At 46.9% G+C, this 20,757-nt stretch overlaps 1 protein-coding gene across 1 annotated transcript in view; it reads left to right on the top strand.

Annotated features, from left to right (window-relative positions):
- Positions 1 to 19,013, top strand: part of LOC115162024 (pleckstrin homology domain-containing family H member 1) — a 68,794-nt gene extending 49,781 nt beyond the window's left edge. Inside the window, exons 21-31 of the mRNA XM_029712941.1 lie at positions 2,912 to 3,088; positions 4,944 to 5,041; positions 5,232 to 5,409; positions 10,003 to 10,158; positions 10,353 to 10,450; positions 10,544 to 10,685; positions 10,986 to 11,131; positions 11,336 to 11,465; positions 11,808 to 11,891; positions 15,947 to 16,093; positions 18,480 to 19,013. Coding sequence (XP_029568801.1) covers positions 2,912 to 3,088; positions 4,944 to 5,041; positions 5,232 to 5,409; positions 10,003 to 10,158; positions 10,353 to 10,450; positions 10,544 to 10,685; positions 10,986 to 11,131; positions 11,336 to 11,465; positions 11,808 to 11,891; positions 15,947 to 16,093; positions 18,480 to 18,689 — 1,566 coding nt within the window. The 3' untranslated portion in view covers positions 18,690 to 19,013. The remainder of the gene's footprint in view (positions 1 to 2,911; positions 3,089 to 4,943; positions 5,042 to 5,231; positions 5,410 to 10,002; positions 10,159 to 10,352; positions 10,451 to 10,543; positions 10,686 to 10,985; positions 11,132 to 11,335; positions 11,466 to 11,807; positions 11,892 to 15,946; positions 16,094 to 18,479) is intronic.
- Positions 19,014 to 20,757: the final 1,744 nt, after the last annotated feature.

Here is a 20,757-nt window from a genome sequence, read left to right as displayed (position 1 = left end):
ACATGGACAGGGAGTGGGACATGGACAGGGATGGGATGAGGAGTGTGACAGGGACAGGGAGTGAGACAAGGACAGGGATGGGATGGGGAGTGTGACAGGGACAGGGAGTGAGACATGGACAGGGATGGGATGGGGAGTGAGACAAGGACAGGGAGTGAGACAAGGACAGGGATGGGATGGGGAGTGTGACAGGGACAGGATGGGATGGGATGGGATGGGGAGTAATGAAGTGGATCTGGAGGATGGATCTTGACCTTGATGTATCCTGTTCCTCTCTTTTCAACTGGGCCTCCCAGTCCACCTCACCCCTCCCCTTCTCTCTATGCTTTAGTGAGCTCTCCCTCTTCCCCATATTTTGGGTTGTTTTTGTCTGATTGGTGCTACATACAGTATGTAGACGAATGGATGAATAGAGATCACTCACAACCCTTTAAAGTCTCTGTTCCTGTTGAAATATTTTGAACATGCACCTTCCCTTCTGTCCTCCCCTTCTTTGAAGTATAGTCCCTGATGTGACAGGGCTGTTAGTGAAAGATGTCATGACAGTATTCATACAGAGCCTTGATCCTAGTAACATTTTCCTGTTCCCCTCAAGCAATGACAGACTAGTTTTACAGCTTCCTCCTGACTTGGATGAACCTGTCAAACTTGGAATGTGTTTCCAAGTAGGAAACACATTCAAGTTTGTGCATGCAGGGCCGGGCCGCCCATTAGTTGCCTATGGCAGCAGATTGACGAGGGTGGCGTTTTCCCAGCCAAACGGACCAACACATGAATCAACACAAAATAAACTCACATGATTCTGCCCAAAAACAATGACAATTTCTCTAAACCACTGGCATATGGGCTTTTTAGGTGAGCGCCAATGGCACACTTTGATAAGCAGTGGCTACTTTGTCAAAGACAGGGACGCAAAATATCAATCTTGTCCATTCCCAGCTCTATAATTTAGTCTAAACAACTACCTCTTCCCCTACTGTATTTATTTAGTTATTTATTTTGCTCCTTTGCACCCCATTATTTCTATTTCTACTTTGCACTTTCTTCTACTACAAATCTACCATTCCAGTGTTTTACTTGCTATATTGTATTTACTTCGCCACCATGGCCTTTTTTGCCTTTACCTCCCTTATCTCACCTCATTTGCTCACATTGTATATAGACTTATTTTTCTACTGTATTATTGACTGTATGTTGTTGTTTGTGTCGAACTGCTTTGCTTTATCTTGGCCAGGTCACAATTGTAAATGAGAACTTGTTCTCAACTTGCCTACCTGGTTAAATAAAGGTGAAATAAAAAAGATTGATTGACTACATTGCAGTCTGACTGCACAGAGCCACTGATCTACAAGTCAACCTTCGTAAAATACATCCGAAATAACAACTCATTATAATAATTTATTTAATTAAAGTGCTTTTCTCACACCCAAAAGTGATCATGATTAGTGATTATGTGACCAAGACTAGTGATTATGTGATCAAGACTAGTGATCATGTGATCAAGACTAGTGATCATGTGATCAAGACTAGTGATTATGTGATCAAGACTAGTGATCATGTGATCAAGACTAGTGATCATGTGATCAAGACTAGTGATTATGTGATCAAGACTAGTGATTATGTGATCAAGACTAGTGATCATGTGATCAAGACTAGTGATTATGTGATCAAGACTAGTGATTATGTGATCAAGACTAGTGATTATGTGATCAAGACTAATGATTATGTGATCAAGACTAGTGATTATGTGATCAAGACTAGTGATTATGTGTGTTGAGATTTCTAGCTCACTCAGGAAAAGAAAAATAAATAAATAAATATAAATAGATAAAAGAGAAGCAAATGGGTCTGATGTGTTCAATTAAATGGGGAACGAGTGATTTCTTTAAGTTTCTTAGATGCTCAGATATGTTACGTTATGTGCGCATGCGCAGCTTCACTAGAGACTTAAATTACAGCACCTGGTAATCACTTCACCGTAGACAATCATCAGGAGCACACAGCCCGTTGGTATGTAACTGCGAACTACTCAGTCTAGCATTGATGTTTAAGTCACTTATATGTTTGTGCACTGAACGTTTACCTCACTGTGTCGGTGTTAGTTGGCCGGGAGTAACTTGTAGCTCGCTGGGTGCGGTAGCTCAGCGAACCAGATGCTATATAGCATTAGGCTATTATTATCAGCCATTTGCATTGTGCTGATTTGTTCGGCGCACTCTGCTGGTTTCTGGTGGCGGTGGTGATAGCGGTGGTTTGGTTCGGTGATCCATGGTGGAGTGCCGCATTATGTTGCGTTTGTGTGTAAATCCTTTGGACGAGGCATGTGGTGGCAAGGGTTCTGTGTCCTGTGACAGCGTCCATAGCAACCTGTGACGGCAGAGTCACTGTGCGCATGCTCCTCTGGCGCTGGGCATTCTGGGTGATGTAGTCGGTGCTGTTTTAAGCCAGATTCGCCACATCTTTGATGGTGTTGCAGGCTTATTTGATTTATTATTTACATTATTATTATATTACTTGAATAACATACTAAATAATATATCTGAATAATATATTGTCATTACTTGTTTGTTGTATTTCAGGTTTATGACCTGTGGTCATTTGATTTAAAATAAAATTAAGGACAAAACACGAGTCATGACATTGTGTGCTTCCTGGTGAGCCTTTTCGGAGGGCTAAATAACGAAAATCCGAACAATGTGATTAAGACTAGTGATCATGTGATCAAGACTAGTGATCATATGATCAGACTAGTGATTATGTGATCAAGACTAGTGATCATATGATCAAGACTAGTCATCTGCCCCTTGCTTAAACTGATCCCCATGAACATGCTGCTTCTATTGTTTCACAACATTTATCACGATCATAGCAGGTAAAACCTTCATCCCTCTTTCATCCTTCCTTTCTTCAGTCCTGTCAGCTGTTCATCAACGTACTGGTGGAGGCTCCCTCCATTGACTACCACATGTCCCTGGCCCAGAATGCATTGCAGGTGTGTCTGACGCACCCAGAGCTCCAGAACGAGATGTACTGTCAGCTGATTAAACAGACCAACTGCCGCACACCACACAACTCCTCCCTCACTCAGGTACGTTACACACCACACAACTCCTCCCTCACTCAGGTACGTTACACACCACACAACTCCTCCCTCACTCAGGTACATTACACACCACACAACTCCTCCCTCACTCAGGTACGTTACACACCACAACTCCTCCCTCTCTCAGGTACGTTACACACCACAACTCCTCCCTCACTCAGGTACGTTACACACCACACAACTCCTCCCTCACTCAGGTACGTTACACACCACACAACTCCTCCCTCACTCAGGTACGTTACACACCACAACTCCTCCCTCACTCAGGTACGTTACACACCACAACTCCTCCCTCACTCAGGTACGTTACACACCACACAACTCCTCCCTCACTCAGGTGCGTTACACACCACACAACTCCTCCCTCTCTCAGGTACGTTACACACCACACAACTCCTCCCTCACTCAGGTACGTTACACACCACACAACTCCTCCCTCACTCAGGTACGTTACACACCACAACTCCTCCCTCACTCAGGTACGTTACACACCACACAACTCCTCCCTCACTCAGGTACGTTACACACCACAACTCCTCCCTCACTCAGGTACGTTACACACCACAACTCCTCCCTCACTCAGGTACGTTACACACCACAACTCCTCCCTCACTCAGGTACGTTACACACCACAACTCCTCCCTCACTCAGGTACGTTACACACCACACAACTCCTCCCTCACTCAGGTACGTTACACACCACAACTCCTCCCTCACTCAGGTACGTTACACACCACAACTCCTCCCTCACTCAGGTACGTTACACACCACACAACTCCTCCCTCTCTCAGGTACGTTACACACCACAACTACTCCTTTACTCATTTACGTTACACACCACACAACTCCTCCCTCTCTCAGGTACGTTACACACCACATAACTCCTCCCTCACTCACGTACGTTACACACCACAACTCCTCCCTCACTCAGGTACGTTACACACCACAACTCCTCCCTCACTCAGGTACGTTACACACCACAACTCCTCCCTCACTCAGGTACGTTACACACCACAACTCCTCCCTCACTCAGGTACGTTACACACCACAACCCCTCCCTCACTCAGGTACGTTACACACCACAACTCCTCCCTCACTCAGGTACGTTACACACCACACAACTCCTCCCTCACTCAGGTACGTTACACACCACACAACTCCTCCCTCACTCAGGTACGTTACACACCACACAACTCCTCCCTCACTCAGGTACGTTACACACCACACAACTCCTCCCTCACTCAGGTACGTTACACACCACAACTCCTCCCTCACTCAGGTACGTTACACACCACACAACTCCTCCCTCACTCAGGTACATTACACACCACACAACTCCTCCCTCACTCAGGTACGTTACACACCACACAACTCCTCCCTCACTCAGGTACGTTACACACCACACAACTCCTCCCTCACTCAGGTACGTTACACACCACACAACTCCTCCCTCACTCAGGTACGTTACACACCACAACTCCTCCCTCACTCAGGTACGTTACACACCACACAACTCCTCCCTCACTCAGGTACGTTACACACCACAACTCCTCCCTCACTCATGTCGGCATAAGCCTGGCCCTGAAGCTCAAATTACCCCCTAGTCCCTACCCCCTAGTCACTTCTGAGAGTATTCAATTGGTATGAGTAATATGACTACAATAACAGCTGGTCTTTCAGAAGCGAAGAGGAAGGTTCAACGTAATTGCTTATTCCTCCCACTTATCACTTTGTATCTAGGGATGTTGTGTTACCTGTCATAGTTAGTTTTTTTATCAGGTATTGTTTACATTGTAGTGATCTGCCTGTCTGTCTGTATGTCTGTCTGTCCTCTCCTCAGTGCTGGCAGCTGTTGGCTGTGTGTGTGGCTCTCTTTCTTCCTCAGCAACACTTCCTGTGGTACCTCAGACAGTATCTGCAGCGTCATGCAGACCCCAGGTACACACACACCATCCTTACTTTCCTGAGCAGAAAACATCAAACCTCACAATGATGACCTCCTCTCTATCTCTCTCTCTCTCTCTCTCTCTCTCTCTCTCTCTCTCACACACACTCTGTCTCGCTGCATCTCTGTCTCACTCTTTCTGTCTGTCTATCTCTCTGCATCTGTCTGTCTCCATGTGTGTAGGAGTGAGGTGGGGAAGTATGCAGTGTACTGTCAGAGGTCTGTAGAGCGTACCCTGCAGAATGGAGAGAGAGAGGCCAAACCATCACGTATGGAGGTCCTGTCTATCCTGCTGAGGAACCCTTACCACCACTCACTACCCTTCAGCATCCCTGTCCACTTCCAGAACATCACCTACCAGGTAACACACTCACCTACCAGGTAACACACACTCACCTACCAGGTAACACACTCACCTACCAGGTAACACACTCACCTACCAGGTAACACCCACACCTACCAGGTAACACCCACACCTACCAGGTAACACACTCATCTACCAGGTAACACAGACACCTACCAGGTAACACACACACACCTACCAGGTAACACACACACCTACCAGGTAACACAGACACCTACCAGGTAACACAGACACCTACCAGGTAACACAGACACCTACCAGGTAACACACACACCTACCAGGTAACACAGACACCTACCAGGTAACACACACACCTACCAGGTAACACACACCTACCAGGTAACACACACACCTACCAGGTAACACACACACCTACCAGGTAACACACTCACCTACCAGGTAACACAGACACCTACCAGGTAACACAGACACCTACCAGGTAACACAGACACCTACCAGGTAACACACACACCTACCAGGTAACACACACACCTACCAGGTAACACACACACCTACCAGGTAACACACTCACCTACCAGGTAACACAGACACCTACCAGGTAACACACACACACACCTACCAGGTAACACAGACACCTACCAGGTAACACACACACCTACCAGGTAACACACACACCTACCAGGTAACACAGACACCTACCAGGTAACACACACACCTACCAGGTAACACAGACACCTACCAGGTAACACACACACCTACCAGGTAACACAGACACCTACCAGGTAACACAGACACCTACCAGGTAACACACACACCTACCAGGTAACACAGACACCTACCAGGTAACACACACACCTACCAGGTAACACACACACCTACCAGGTAACACACACACCTACCAGGTAACACACTCACCTACCAGGTAACACACTCACCTACCAGGTAACACAGACACCTACCAGGTAACACACACCTACCAGGTAACACAGACACCTACGAGGTAACACACACACCTACCAGGTAACACAGACACCTACGAGGTAACACAGACACCTACCAGGTAACACAGACACCTACCAGGTAACACACACACACCTACCAGGTAACACACACACACCTACCAGGTAACACACACACCTACCAGGTAACACAGACACCTACCAGGTAACACACACACACCTACCAGGTAACACACACACACCTACCAGGTAACACACACACCTACCAGGTAACACAGACACCTACCAGTTAACCCACACACACTCACCTACTAGGTAACACAGACAAATTCACCTACCAGGTAACACAGACACACACCTACCAGGTAACACAGACACACTAACCTACCAGGTAACACAGACAAACTCATCTACCAGGTAACACACACACCTACCAGGTAACACACACACCTACCAGGTAACACACTCACCTACCAGGTAACACAGACACCTACCAGGTAACACACACACCTACCAGGTAACACACACACCTACCAGGTAACACACACATCTACCAGGTAACACACTCACCTACCAGGTAACACAGACACCTACCAGGTAACACACACCTACCAGGTAACACAGACACCTACGAGGTAACACACACACCTACCAGGTAACACACACACTACCAGGTAACACAGACACCTACCAGGTAACACAGACACCTACCAGGTAACACACACACACCTACCAGGTAACACACACACACCTACCAGGTAACACACACACCTACCAGGTAACACAGACACCTACCAGGTAACACACACACACCTACCAGGTAACACACACACACCTACCAGGTAACACACACACCTACCAGGTAACACAGACACCTACCAGGTAACACACACACACCTACCAGGTAACACACACACACCTACCAGGTAACACACACACCTACCAGGTAACACAGACACCTACCAGTTAACCCACACACACTCACCTACCAGGTAACACAGACAAACTCACCTACCAGGTAACACAGACACACACCTACCAGGTAACACAGACACACACCTACCAGGTAACACAGACACACTAACCTACCAGGTAACACAGACACACACCTACCAGGTAACACAGACAAACTCATCTACCAGGTAACACAGACACACACCTACCAGTTAACCCACACACACTCACCTACTAGGTAACACAGACAAATTCACCTACCAGGTAACACAGACACACACCTACCAGGTAACACAGACACACTAACCTACCAGGTAACACAGACAAACTCATCTACCAGGTAACACACACACCTACCAGGTAACACACACACCTACCAGGTAACACACTCACCTACCAGGTAACACAGACACCTACCAGGTAACACACACACCTACCAGGTAACACACACCTACCAGGTAACACACACCTACCAGGTAACACACACCTACCAGGTAACACACACACCTACCAGGTAACACAGACACCTACCAGGTAACACACACACCTACCAGGTAACACAGACACACACCTACCAGTTAACCCACACACACTCACCTACCAGGTAACACAGACAAACTCACCTACCAGGTAACACAGACACACACCTACCAGGTAACACAGACACACTAACCTACCAGTTAACCCACACACACTCACCTACCAAGTAACACAGACACACTAACCTACCAGGTAACACAGACACACTAACCTACCAGGTAACACAGACACAGACCTACCAGGTAACACAGACACACTAACCTACCAGGTAACACAGACACACACCTACCAGGTAACACAGACACACTAACCTACCAGGCAGCACAGACACACACCTACCAGGTAACACAGACACACTAACCTACCAGGTAACACAGACAAACTCATCTACCAGGTAACACAGACAAACTCATCTAACAGGTAACACAGACACACTAACCTACCAGGTAACACAGACACACACCTACCAGGTAACACAGACAAACTCATCTACCAGGTAACACAGACACACACCTACCAGTTAACCCACACACACTCACCTACTAGGTAACACAGACAAATTCACCTACCAGGTAACACAGACCCACTAACCTACCAGGTAACACAGACACACTAACCTACCAGGTAACACAGACACACACCTACCAGGTAACACAGACAAACGTATCTACCAGGTAACACAGACAAACCCACCTACCAGGTAACACAGACACACACCTACCAGGTAACACAGACACGCTCACCTACCAGGTAACACAGACACACTCACCTACCAGGTAACACAGACACACACCTACCAGGTAACACAGACACACTAACCTACCAGGTAACACAGACACACTAACCTACCAGGTAACACAGACCCACTAACCTACCAGGTAACACAGACCCACTAACCTACCAGGTAACACAGACACACACCTACCAGGTAACACAGACAAACTCATCTACCAGGTAACACAGACACACACCTACCAGTTAACCCACACACACTCACCTACTAGGTAACACAGACAAAATCACCTACCAGGTAACACAGACCCACTAACCTACCAGGTAACACAGACCCACTAACCTACCAGGTAACACAGACACACTAACCTACCAGGTAACACACACACCTACCAGGTAACACACACACCTACCAGGTAACACACACACCTACCAGGTAACACAGACACCTACCAGGTAACACACACACCTACCAGGTAACACAGACACACACCTACCAGTTAACCCACACACACTCACCTACCAGGTAACACAGACAAACTCACCTACCAGGTAACACAGACACACACCTACCAGGTAACACAGACACACTAACCTACCAGTTAACCCACACACACTCACCTACCAAGTAACACAGACACACTAACCTACCAGGTAACACAGACACACTAACCTACCAGGTAACACAGACACAGACCTACCAGGTAACACAGACACACTAACCTACCAGGTAACACAGACACAGACCTACCAGGTAACACAGACACACTAACCTACCAGGCAACACAGACACACACCTACCAGGTAACACAGACACACTAACCTACCAGGTAACACAGACAAACTCATCTACCAGGTAACACAGACAAACTCATCTAACAGGTAACACAGACACACTAACCTACCAGGTAACACAGACACACACCTACCAGGTAACACAGACACACCTACCAGGTAACACAGACACGCTCACCTACCAGGTAACACAGACACACTCACCTACCAGGTAACACAGACACACTAACCTACCAGGTAACACAGACACACTAACCTACCAGGTAACACAGACACACTAACCTACCAGGTAACACACTAACCTACCAGGTAACACAGACACACTAACCTACCAGGTAACACAGACACACTAACCTACCAGGTAACACAGACACACACCTACCAGGTAACACAGACAAACTCACCTACCAGATAACACAGACACACACCTACCAAGTAACACAGACACATTTCAGTAATCATTTTTCAGTGAGCCCTCCTGTCCAGTCCTGTCTCCTAGGTGGTGGGGTTCAATAGTTCCTCCACCCACACAATCACACATCCGCATGCACACAAACACACACACAACCACAGAGTCACACACAGTCACACACACTTGTCATTCATGCCATGTTTCAGTGACCCCCATCCCGTCCTACCTGTCCTTTAGGTGGTAGGATTTGATGGCTCCACCACAGTAGAAGAGTTCCTGAGCACCCTGACCCAGAGGGTGGGCATGAGGAAACCTCACCTGTCAGGCTTCGCTCTCTTCACTGACGACCCCTCAGGGAGAGACCTGGAACACTGCCTGCGGCCCAGCATCAAAGTACGTGTGGACCAAGACTCGCTCATGACTGTAGCCGACCATGCAGCACACACAACCTCACGTGTTAGTGCCTGTGACTAAGTAGAAGACACTAAACAGAGGGGTAGAGTGGAATCAGAACATGGATTAGGGAATAATGTACAAGGGACCAGGGTCTGCCTGTTAACTGATTGACCTCTCACCCCTGCCAACAGATCTGTGATGTCATCTCCAAGTGGGAACAGGCCCTGAAGGAACTGCATCCTGGGAAATACGAGGGCACACGCATTGTCCGTCTAATGTACAAGAACAGGTAGGCTTGACCTTGCTTTAGTTGACTCCATCCATAGAGATGAAGACCAGCTGCTGACATCATGCGTTGACCAGTGTGACGTCTGTTGTGTAGGTTGTGTTTCCGGGCCCAGGCTAAAGGAGAGACAGAGCGTGAGCGCCTCCTGCTGGCCTACCAGGTGAATGACGAGGTCCACCAGGGACACTTCCCTGTCAACAAGGAGCTGGCTCTGGAGGTGGCTGCTCTCATGGCACAGGTGGGTAGTGGTTTTGGAGAGGAGAGGGGCATTATGGGTACTACAGGTAGAATGGAGGGGACTGACGGGGGCAGTATGAGGGGTACAGGTGTGTGTGTCTTGGGTTATGCTGTGTGAACAGCAGATTATATACCTGCACGTTAAGGTTTGTTTGTGACCACAATGGTCTTTCACCTTATTGTGTAATTTTCTATTATTTTGTTTTTGCACACGTGTGTTTTTAAAATTGTCAGACAAAAATGACTACAAATAGAAAACTGTATAATAAAACAAATAGTTAAAATGAGCCTCCCTCCCCAGGTGGAACATGGGGATCTGGACCGTCCAGCCCCCTCCTCTGCTAGCTGCAGCTCTCCTCAGCCCAAAAGCCAACAAATCCTCCTACAGGCCCTGGGACGCTTCTACCCCAAGCACTACAAACAAGACTGCAGCATGGACCAGCTCAGGTAATACTGGAAACACATACACCAATGCACACACGCACGCACACACACATGCACGCACGCACACGCACGCACACACACACACACACACACACACACACACACACACTTGACAAAAAGGGAGCTGCATTTGCTTTCCTGTTATTTATTCAATAATGAGTTATAAACTACTTACAAATAAATAATTGATCCTCTTTCACCCCTCAGAGATCTATCGGAGCGTCTGGCCACTAAGTGGTCAGTCCTGCGCGGCTGCAGTGCCTCAGAGTGTGTCAGAATCTACCTGACCGTTGCTAGGAAGTGGCCGTTGTTCGGTGCCAAGCTCTTCCATGCTAAGGTTAGTGGGAATGGAACAAGACTGAAAAAACATTCCAGCTTTCCTGAATCTGTATTCTACCAGAAGTGTCCCGTATAGAGTGTATGTGTGCTTACAGCTTACAGAGTGTATGTTTACAGCTTTAGCTGAATCTGAGTTCGGTGTCTCCAGCGACTTGGAAGATATCTCTATAATCAAAAAGATGTTGTGGTCCTCTTTCCTTTTGAAAGGCCTACTATTTCAGTATTTACTCAGAGCAGAGCCCCATTCCAATAGAAACCTATGTTAATGCAGATATACCTGTATCTAGTATTATCTGTGTGTCTACAAAAGTCCATACCTCTCCCCTGTTTCTGTCTGCAGCCTTTACCCCCGTCGTCTGTAGAGCAGTCCCAGGTCTGGCTAGCTGTCAATGAGGATGGACTGTGTGTGCTTGACTATACCATGGTAAGTGTCTGTTTAGGTAGCTGTTTGTACGTCTGCTTCCTTAGCGCATTTACCATAGTTCAAGTGATGATTCAAAGATTTCATAGCATGCTGGCCTAAAATCCAACTAATATGTGGTATTACTGCTACTAAATGTGTCCAGAAGAGGGCGTATTTCAGTGATTCAGTAGTGATCAAGGGACTGCCATCAGAAGTGAGCTCTAGATATCTGAATAGAATATTTCAATTTCATTACTAATTATGAAAACAAAATAAAAGCCAAGGCAGCAACCTCTCAGAATCCAACCAGACTTTTATTGTTTTGTTATTCTCTTTTTTTTTTCAGGTTAAAAAAGTATTTGATTCAGAGCACTCAAACTTAATGTTTGGGATTTATTTTTACAAGTCTTTACCATTGTGGCTGTGGCCAAGACACAGAGACAGAGGCTTGTTGAACTACTGGTGTGGAATGATTTTCTGCTACAACGTTTGAAACACCAGATCCCCACAGGGAAACAGAAACTGGCCAACGCTAACCTCTGATTTGATACTCATACCCGGGTTCATATACTATTTGAAATCATTTCAAATACTTAAGCGGGACTTGATTGACCTTGCCTGGGTTAAAGGAAACAATAGAAAATATCAAAAAGTGCCAATCCCGCCCATCTGGCACTCCTGGCAGGCTAGAACAAACACTTCATGTATTTGAAAGATTTAAAATAGTATTTGAACCCAGGTCTGGGTCTACCCAGAGAGATCCAAACGCTGACTGAGATATAAACAAAGTTAGACCTAAAACACTATAATTATCTTACCCTTATTCCTCCAAGTCATTTCTGGTTTGGCGTCTTTTCATGCTCCAATACATTCACTAGTTCTTAGGGACATTCAAAATAAAGCAGCAGAAATAATGTTATGCTGCTACATTGCTTCTTGCTGAATGTGCCTTTGAGAAAACAATAACAAGAAACACATTTCCAAAACAAGGATCTTGTGGCCTGTATCAGGAAGAGAGATGACATGTAGAATGTATTATACAAGAGACAAAATTCACAAATTCGACAACACGACGACAGAGTCATGTCTGAAGTGTAAAACTAATAATGATTCAATAATCCATCATGCTTCCTGGGAACGCTACGAAGACCAGAGGTTGTGGGTGGAGCTAGAAAGTTGGCTGTCTGAATATTACAATGTAAATACACTTTTAATCAGTCTGTCTGGACATTTTCAGACATGGCATATGGGGGTGTAGTGAGATACACAATGGGCTGGACGATTATCTTCTCATCACTCATCTTGAAAAAACTCATACTAAAAACTTGGAAGTCAATCAATCCGCCATCATTAACACAATGGGAAAATCTGCTTTTTTATTGAAATAGCATGGGCGATCGAGAAACGAATTGGTACAATTTATGGCCAAGTGGCAAACAATAATGCAGGTACTAGGGATGGAGGTGTGACCAGGTACTAGGGATGGAGGTGTGACCAGGTACTAGGGATGGAGGTGTGACCAGGTACTAGGGATGGAGGTGTGACCAGGCACTAGGGATGGAGGTGTGACCAGGCACTAGGGATGGAGGGGTGACCAGGCACTAGGGATGGAGGGGTGACCAGGTACTAGGGATGGAGGTGTGACCAGGTACTAGGGATGGAGGTGTGACCAGGCACTAGGGATGGAGGTGTGACCAGGTACTAGGGATGGAGGTGTGACCAGGCACTAGGGATGGAGGTGTGACCAGGCACTAGGGATGGAGGTGTGACCAGGTACTAGGGATGGAGGTGTGACCAGGTACTAGGGATGGAGGTGTGACCAGGTACTAGGGATGGAGGTGTGACCAGGCACTAGGGATGGAGGTGTGACCAGGCACTAGGGATGGAGGGGTGACCAGGCACTAGGGATGGAGGGGTGACCAGGTACTAGGGATGGAGGTGTGACCAGGTACTAGGGATGGAGGTGTGACCAGGCACTAGGGATGGAGGTGTGACCAGGTACTAGGGATGGAGGTGTGACCAGGCACTAGGGATGGAGGTGTGACCAGGCACTAGGGATGGAGGTGTGACCAGGTACTAGGGATGGAGGTGTGACCAGGTACTAGGGATGGAGGTGTGACCAGGTACTAGGGATGGAGGTGTGACCAGGCACTAGGGATGGAGGTGTGACCAGGCACTAGGGATGGAGGTGTGACCAGGCACTAGGGATGGAGGTGTGACCAGGCACTAGGGATGGAGGTGTGACCAGGTACTAGGGATGGAGGTGTGACCAGGTACTAGGGATGGAGGTGTGACCAGGTACTAGGGATGGAGGTGTGACCAGGTACTAGGGATGGAGGTGTGACCAGGCACTAGGGATGGAGGTGTGACCAGGCACTAGGGATGGAGGTGTGACCAGGCACTAGGGATGGAGGTGTGACCAGGCACTAGGGATGGAGGTGTGACCAGGCACTAGGGATGGAGGGGTGACCAGGCACTAGGGATGGAGGTGTGACCAGGCACTAGGGATGGAGGTGTGACCAGGCACTAGGGATGGAGGTGTGACCAGGCACTAGGGATGGAGGTGTGACCAGGCACTAGGGATGGAGGTGTGACCAGGCACTAGGGATGGAGGTGTGACCAGGCACTAGGGATGGAGGTGTGACCAGGCACTAGGGATGGAGGTGTGACCAGGCACTAGGGATGGAGGTGTGACCAGGCACTAGGGATGGAGGGGTGACCAGGCACTAGGGATGGAGGTGTGACCAGGTACTAGGGATGGAGGTGTGACCAGGTACTAGGGATGGAGGTGTGACCAGGTACTAGGGATGGAGGTGTGACCAGGTACTAGGGATGGAGGTGTGACCAGGTACTAGGGATGGAGGTGTGACCAGGCACTAGGGATGGAGGGGTGACCAGGCACTAGGGATGGAGGAGTGACCAGGCACTAGGGATGGAGGTGTGACCAGGCACTAGGGATGGAGGTGTGACCAGGTACTAGGGATGGAGGTGTGACCAGGTACTAGGGATGGAGGTGTGACCAGGTACTAGGGATGGAGGTGTGACCAGGTACTAGGGATGGAGGTGTGACCAGGTACTAGGGATGGAGGTGTGACCAGGTACTAGGGATGGAGGTGTGACCAGGTACTAGGGATGGAGGTGTGACCAGGCACTAGGGATGGAGGTGTGACCAGGCACTAGGGATGGAGGTGTGACCAGGTACTAGGGATGGAGGTGTGACCAGGCACTAGGGATGGAGGTGTGACCAGGCACTAGGGATGGAGGTGTGACCAGGCACTAGGGATGGAGGTGTGACCAGGTACTAGGGATGGAGGTGTGACCAGGCACTAGGGATGGAGGTGTGACCAGGCACTAGAGATGGAGGTGTGACCAGGCACTAGAGATGGAGGTGTGACCAGGCACTAGAGATGGAGGTGTGACCAGGCACTAGAGATGGAGGTGTGACCAGGTACTAGAGATGGAGGTGTGACCAGGTACTAGGGATGGAGGTGTGACCAGGTACTAGGGATGGAGGTGTGACCAGGTACTAGAGATGGAGGTGTGACCAGGTACTAGGGATGGAGGTGTGACCAGGCACTAGAGATGGAGGTATGACCAGGTACTAGGGATGGAGGTGTGACCAGGTACTAGGGATGGAGGTGTGACCAGATACTAGGGATGGAGGTGTGACCAGGCATTAGGGATGGAGGTGTGACCAGGCCCCCAGGGATGGAGGTGTGACCAGGTACTAGGGATGGAGGTGTGACCAGGCACTAGGGATGGAGGTGTGACCAGGCACTAGGGATGGAGGTGTGACCAGGCACTAGGGATGGAGGTGTGACCAGGTACTAGGGATGGAGGTGTGAGCATGCGGGTCTGGGCAGAGGGGACATAGTCCTTGTTTGTGTCTGTCTGTAAGTTGTTGTTTGTATGTACAAGTTTGTTTTTGGAGTGTAAAAAACCCCAAAACAAATATGAAAAAATAAATATTAATAAGAAAGGAAGAGACACCACTGAACAGAACCAAACCAAAAGTCAACAGAAATGAACAGTTTGGTCTTTTAAACAACTGAAATAAATAATCCTTTCCTTTACAGCACCCTCTGGTCACCTACTCCTACCAATCAGTGATCACCTTTGGCGGTTGCTGTGACGACCTGATGGTGGTAGTGAGCCAGACCAAAGAACAGGGTGGAGGGAAGAAGAGTGTGGAAAAACTGGTCTTCGCATTGCCCAAACCCAAGGTAAAGTCTCTATAGTCTTCTCTATGGCTAAACCCAAGGTAAAGTCTCTATAGTCTTCTCTATGGCTAAACCCAAGGTAAAGTCTCTATAGTCTTCTCTATGGCTAAACCCAAGGTAAAGTCTCTATAGTCTTCTCTATGGCTAAACCCAAGGTAAAGTCTCTATAGTCTTCTCTATGGCTAAACCCAAGGTAAAGTCTCTATAGTCTTCTCTATGGCTAAACCCAAGGTAAAGTCTCTATAGTCTTCTCTATGGCTAAACCCAAGGTAAAGTCTCTATAGTCTTCTCTATGGCTAAACCCAAGGTAAAGTCTCTATAGTCTTCTCTATGGCTCAACCCAAGGTAAAGTCTCTATAGTCTTCTCTATGGCTAAACCCAAGGTAAAGTCTCTATAGTCTTCTCTATGGCTAAACCCAAGTTAAAGTCTCTATAGTCTTCTCTATGGCTAAACCCAAGGTAAAGTCTCTATAGTCTTCTCTATGGCTAAACCAAAGGTAAAGTATAGTCTTCTCTATGGCTAAACCCAAGTTAAAGTCTCTATAGTCTTCTCTATGGCTAAACCCAAGGTAAAGTCTCTATAGTCTTCTCTATGGCTAAACCCAAGGTAAAGTATAGTCTTCTCTATGGCTAAACCCAAGTTAAAGTCTCTATAGTCTTCTCTATGGCTAAACCCAAGGTAAGGCCATAGAAATGTAATATATTCTATTTCTACGGGTAAGGCAGGTTTAAAGTAGGTGGTCTTTACCTCTGGCCAAGTGCAAATGGTCAGTGAAAACTATTAGTGGATAATAATCACCACGGACCACAACAGCTCTGCCAACTTTCAGTCAGAGCTCGGGATTAAGTTAAAGTCACACAGTTACTTTGGCTGGATTTTCCAAAGACTGAAAAGTAAAGGGTGGGTGGTGGTGTTGATGTAGGATTTTACTGTGCAAATCAGGGAGCCAGGGTGGTGAGTAAAGGGTGGGTGGTGGTGTTGATGTAGGATTTTACTGTGCAGATCAGGGAGCCAGGGTGGTGAGTAAAGGGTGGGTGGTGGTGTTGATGTAGGATTTTACTGTGCAGATCAGGGAGCCAGGGTGGTGAGTAAACGGTGGGTGGTGGTGTTGATGTAGGATTTTACTGTGCAGATCAGGGAGCCAGGGTGGTGAGTAAACGGTGGGTGGTGGTGTGGATGTAGGATTTTACTGTGCAGATCAGGGAGCCAGGGTGGTGAGTAAAGGGTGGGTGGTGGTGTTGATGTAGGATTTTACTGTGCAGATCAGGGAGCCAGGGTGGTGAGTAAAGGGTGGGTGGTGGTGTGGATGTAGGATTTTACTGTGCAGATCAGGGAGCCAGGGTGGTGAGTAAAGGGTGGGTGGTGGTGTTGATGTAGGATTTTACTGTGCAGATCAGGGAGCCAGGGTGGTGAGTAAAGGGTGGGTGGTGGTGTTGATGTAGGATTTTACTGTGCAGATCAGGGAGCCAGGGTGGTGAGTAAAGGGTGAGTGGTGGTGTTGATGTAGGATTTTACTGTGCAGATCAGGGAGCCAGGGTGGTGAGTAAAGGGTGAGCTCCTGCTATGTGGCCCTGTCCACCTGTCAGTTCAGTGTAGCTCCGAGAGTATATAGGAAGGTTACCCTCATTTATTTTTATTTTTATACATTTTCAAAAAAAAATCAAAACCTGTTTTTGCTTTGTCATTATGGGGTATTGTGCATAGATTGATGAGAGAAAAAAACGATTTAATCAATTTTATAATAAGGCTGTAATGTAACAACACATGGAAATAGTCAAGGGGTCTGAATGCTTTCTGAATGCACTGTGTATATATATATATATATATATATGAAGGTTACCCGCTTCCTTGGGCTGATGTAGAAAGCAGGTTGATTCTCTATTTTATGTGTTCAGCCTCCAAGGAGCCTAAGGGAGGGATTTTTAAAAAACGCAGATAAGTTACCTGTGCACTGAAATTGACTTTAAAAGATGGTTTTGGCTTGAGCTGCCAGTCGTTAATCTGTTTTGGATTGAAACCCGGCCTAAGCATAGAGTCACATTACTACTGTAGAACGTGCTAATAAGGTCCCTCTGTATTCATGTCAGGCAGATCACTATCAAGTCATTTCTATGGTTTTCTCATTGGCTTTAAACTGAACTTCAAAATGTGAGCAAATGGGCCTCCAGCTCCCTAGGAGCTAATGAAATACAATAATATCAAATGGTAAAACAATTTCCCCTTCCCTACTCTGTGTCCTCCTCTTTCTTTCCCTCCTTCTGTCCTCTCTCATCACCTTCATCCTCCTCTCATCCTATCCCCCGCCCCCTCCACTCTTCTCTCTCTCTTCTCCTTCATCCTCCTCTCCTCCTCCCCCCGCCCCTTCCTCTCTCCCTTCTCTCCTCCCAGATCTTGGAGTTGACTCTGTTGATGGCCAGCTACATTAACTACTGGACGCCCAGCCTCCCTGGCCCCCCTATAGCCCAGCACCAGTCCCCAGGACCCATCTCCCCTCTGGGGCCCCGCGGGGCCGGGACAGGGGCTGCAAAGATGTGGAACTTGGACAGCAGACACTTCCCCTCCATGACTTACACCACCAAGGGTCCCACTCTACTGTGAATATGTCAAACAACAACAACAGCAGCAACAATCAACACCCTTGCTCCAGTTTATCTTCGGGACAAGACGGTTGTGTCCAGTAGGCTCCTTAAAGAAGAAAACAGACTAAAACATGGAGAATCTATACCTGGACCTGTGTAAGGGAGTGCGTAACTGGCGGCAGGGAAGTCAGGCGCAGTAGAGCTAAACTGGGTAATCAACGGAGCAGTTTTATTCATTAAACCACCGGAAACCAGAACAACAAACAAATGGGTACAAAACCCGTCGCTCACCAGAGAAAACGTGCACATGCACTTACAATAAACAATTCCGCACAAAGACATGGGGGGAACAGAGGGTTAAATACACAACATGTAATGAGGGAATTGAGACCAGGTGTGTGGGAAGACAAGACAAGACAAAACAAATGGAAAATGAAAAGTGGATCGATGATGGCTAGAAGACCGGCGACGCCGAGCGCCGCCCGAACAAGGAGAGGAACCAACTTCGGCGGAAGGCGTGACAACCTGGTCCAATAATAAATGTTTGTTTTCCATTTCAAAACATTTTTGCTATGGTGTACCCTACTGGACATGACCCAGGACTGAGAAACTACTACAGGCTGTTGTGGTAAAGAGGACATTGCTCCACATATGTTACATCACTGAAAATGGCTGTGGTTCTTCTATGTTACCCTCATCCCCTCTAGCCTGAAGTGGATTCTGCTCCATATACACAGGACGTTTCATTTCTGAGAAGAAAAAAAATTTTACCGTGAAGAATTGGGAAGTGATTCACTTTATATGAAGATGCCACTCTTCAAATGTTTGCGTTTTAGTCAGTGCTTAATTTAGGAAAAATATGCTCATGTTTGAGGACTATTTGAAAAACAATTGAGCCTTGAAAAGGGACCAATACACACCCTACTTCTTGACCTTGGCTGTCTGGCTGTTATCCACACAGCCTCAACTCTTCCCTGCCACTCGTCTATTCCAGATACTCTGCATACCAAATGGTTCCCTTTTCCCTATATAGTGCACTACTTTTGACTAGGGTCCATGAGGAATAGGGTGCCATTTCACATACCCTCTGTCTTTTTTAAAGGGAAAAAAGCTGTTAAACAAGGAAAGACTATTGATTTATTCTGGCTCTTTGGTACCTAGGAAGATTTACGTATTCCTTAAACGATGGAGGCTTGAAGTGGTGTTAACCGGTTTCTGAGGGAATCTATTCGACTACAGAGCACTAGTTGTTACTCACTACCTTCTCCTGACTGGATTCTGGAGACGCCGTCACGTTAGAATGACGCTATCTAACGGAAGACAATTCATTAAACCAGTATAAAATACTTATATTCAGACATCAAATTGTACTTGATTTTTTCATCAAGCAATTGCACAACAGGTCTGACTTCTAGATCACAGCAGGCCAGGGCCTGGGGAGGAACAGCCCACTGGGTAAAAACTGGTTTAGTCAATGTTTCCACTACATTTTAAACCCATAAAATCTATGTGATGACATTGAACTGGCATGGGAAACTAATTGGATTTGGAAAAAGTCACCAACTTTTAACCTAAATCAAATGACAAGTTACATTTTTTGGCGATATCACGTTGAATTCACGTTAGTTGACAACTCACCCAAATGTCAATCAAAACTAGACGTTGAACTGATGTCTGTGCCCAGTGGGAGGCAAGGCACTATGACTTATGGTACAACTGATGATGGTAACATTCTGACCAAGTAATGTTTTATAACAATTTTGACCACATACTTTTATTGTGAAGTACAGAATAACAATCTTTTTTAAGCTGATAGAGAAGAATAGAGATGGAATACAATGTGTCTGTCCGCTGAATGAGGCTTAGTCTGAGATGTATCAACTCATTTGGTGGCATGTTTCTACTCCTCCACTTACTACCTGCCTTGACAACCAGGGTTGGGATCAATTCCATTTCAATTCAATTACACTGAAATTGCAATGTTAATTCCAAATCCAGTTTTCCACATTGCCTTTCAATTAGAGAATTTGAAATGGGAATATCAGTTTACTTCTAGAATTGACTGAATTGAAATGGAATTGACCTCC

Source organism: Salmo trutta, chromosome 25, assembly GCF_901001165.1.
Source record: "Salmo trutta chromosome 25, fSalTru1.1, whole genome shotgun sequence".
NCBI lineage: Eukaryota > Metazoa > Chordata > Actinopteri > Salmoniformes > Salmonidae > Salmo > Salmo trutta.
The sequence above is the reverse complement of the archived record's forward strand: the minus strand, read 5'-3'. Positions and strand labels throughout refer to the sequence as shown.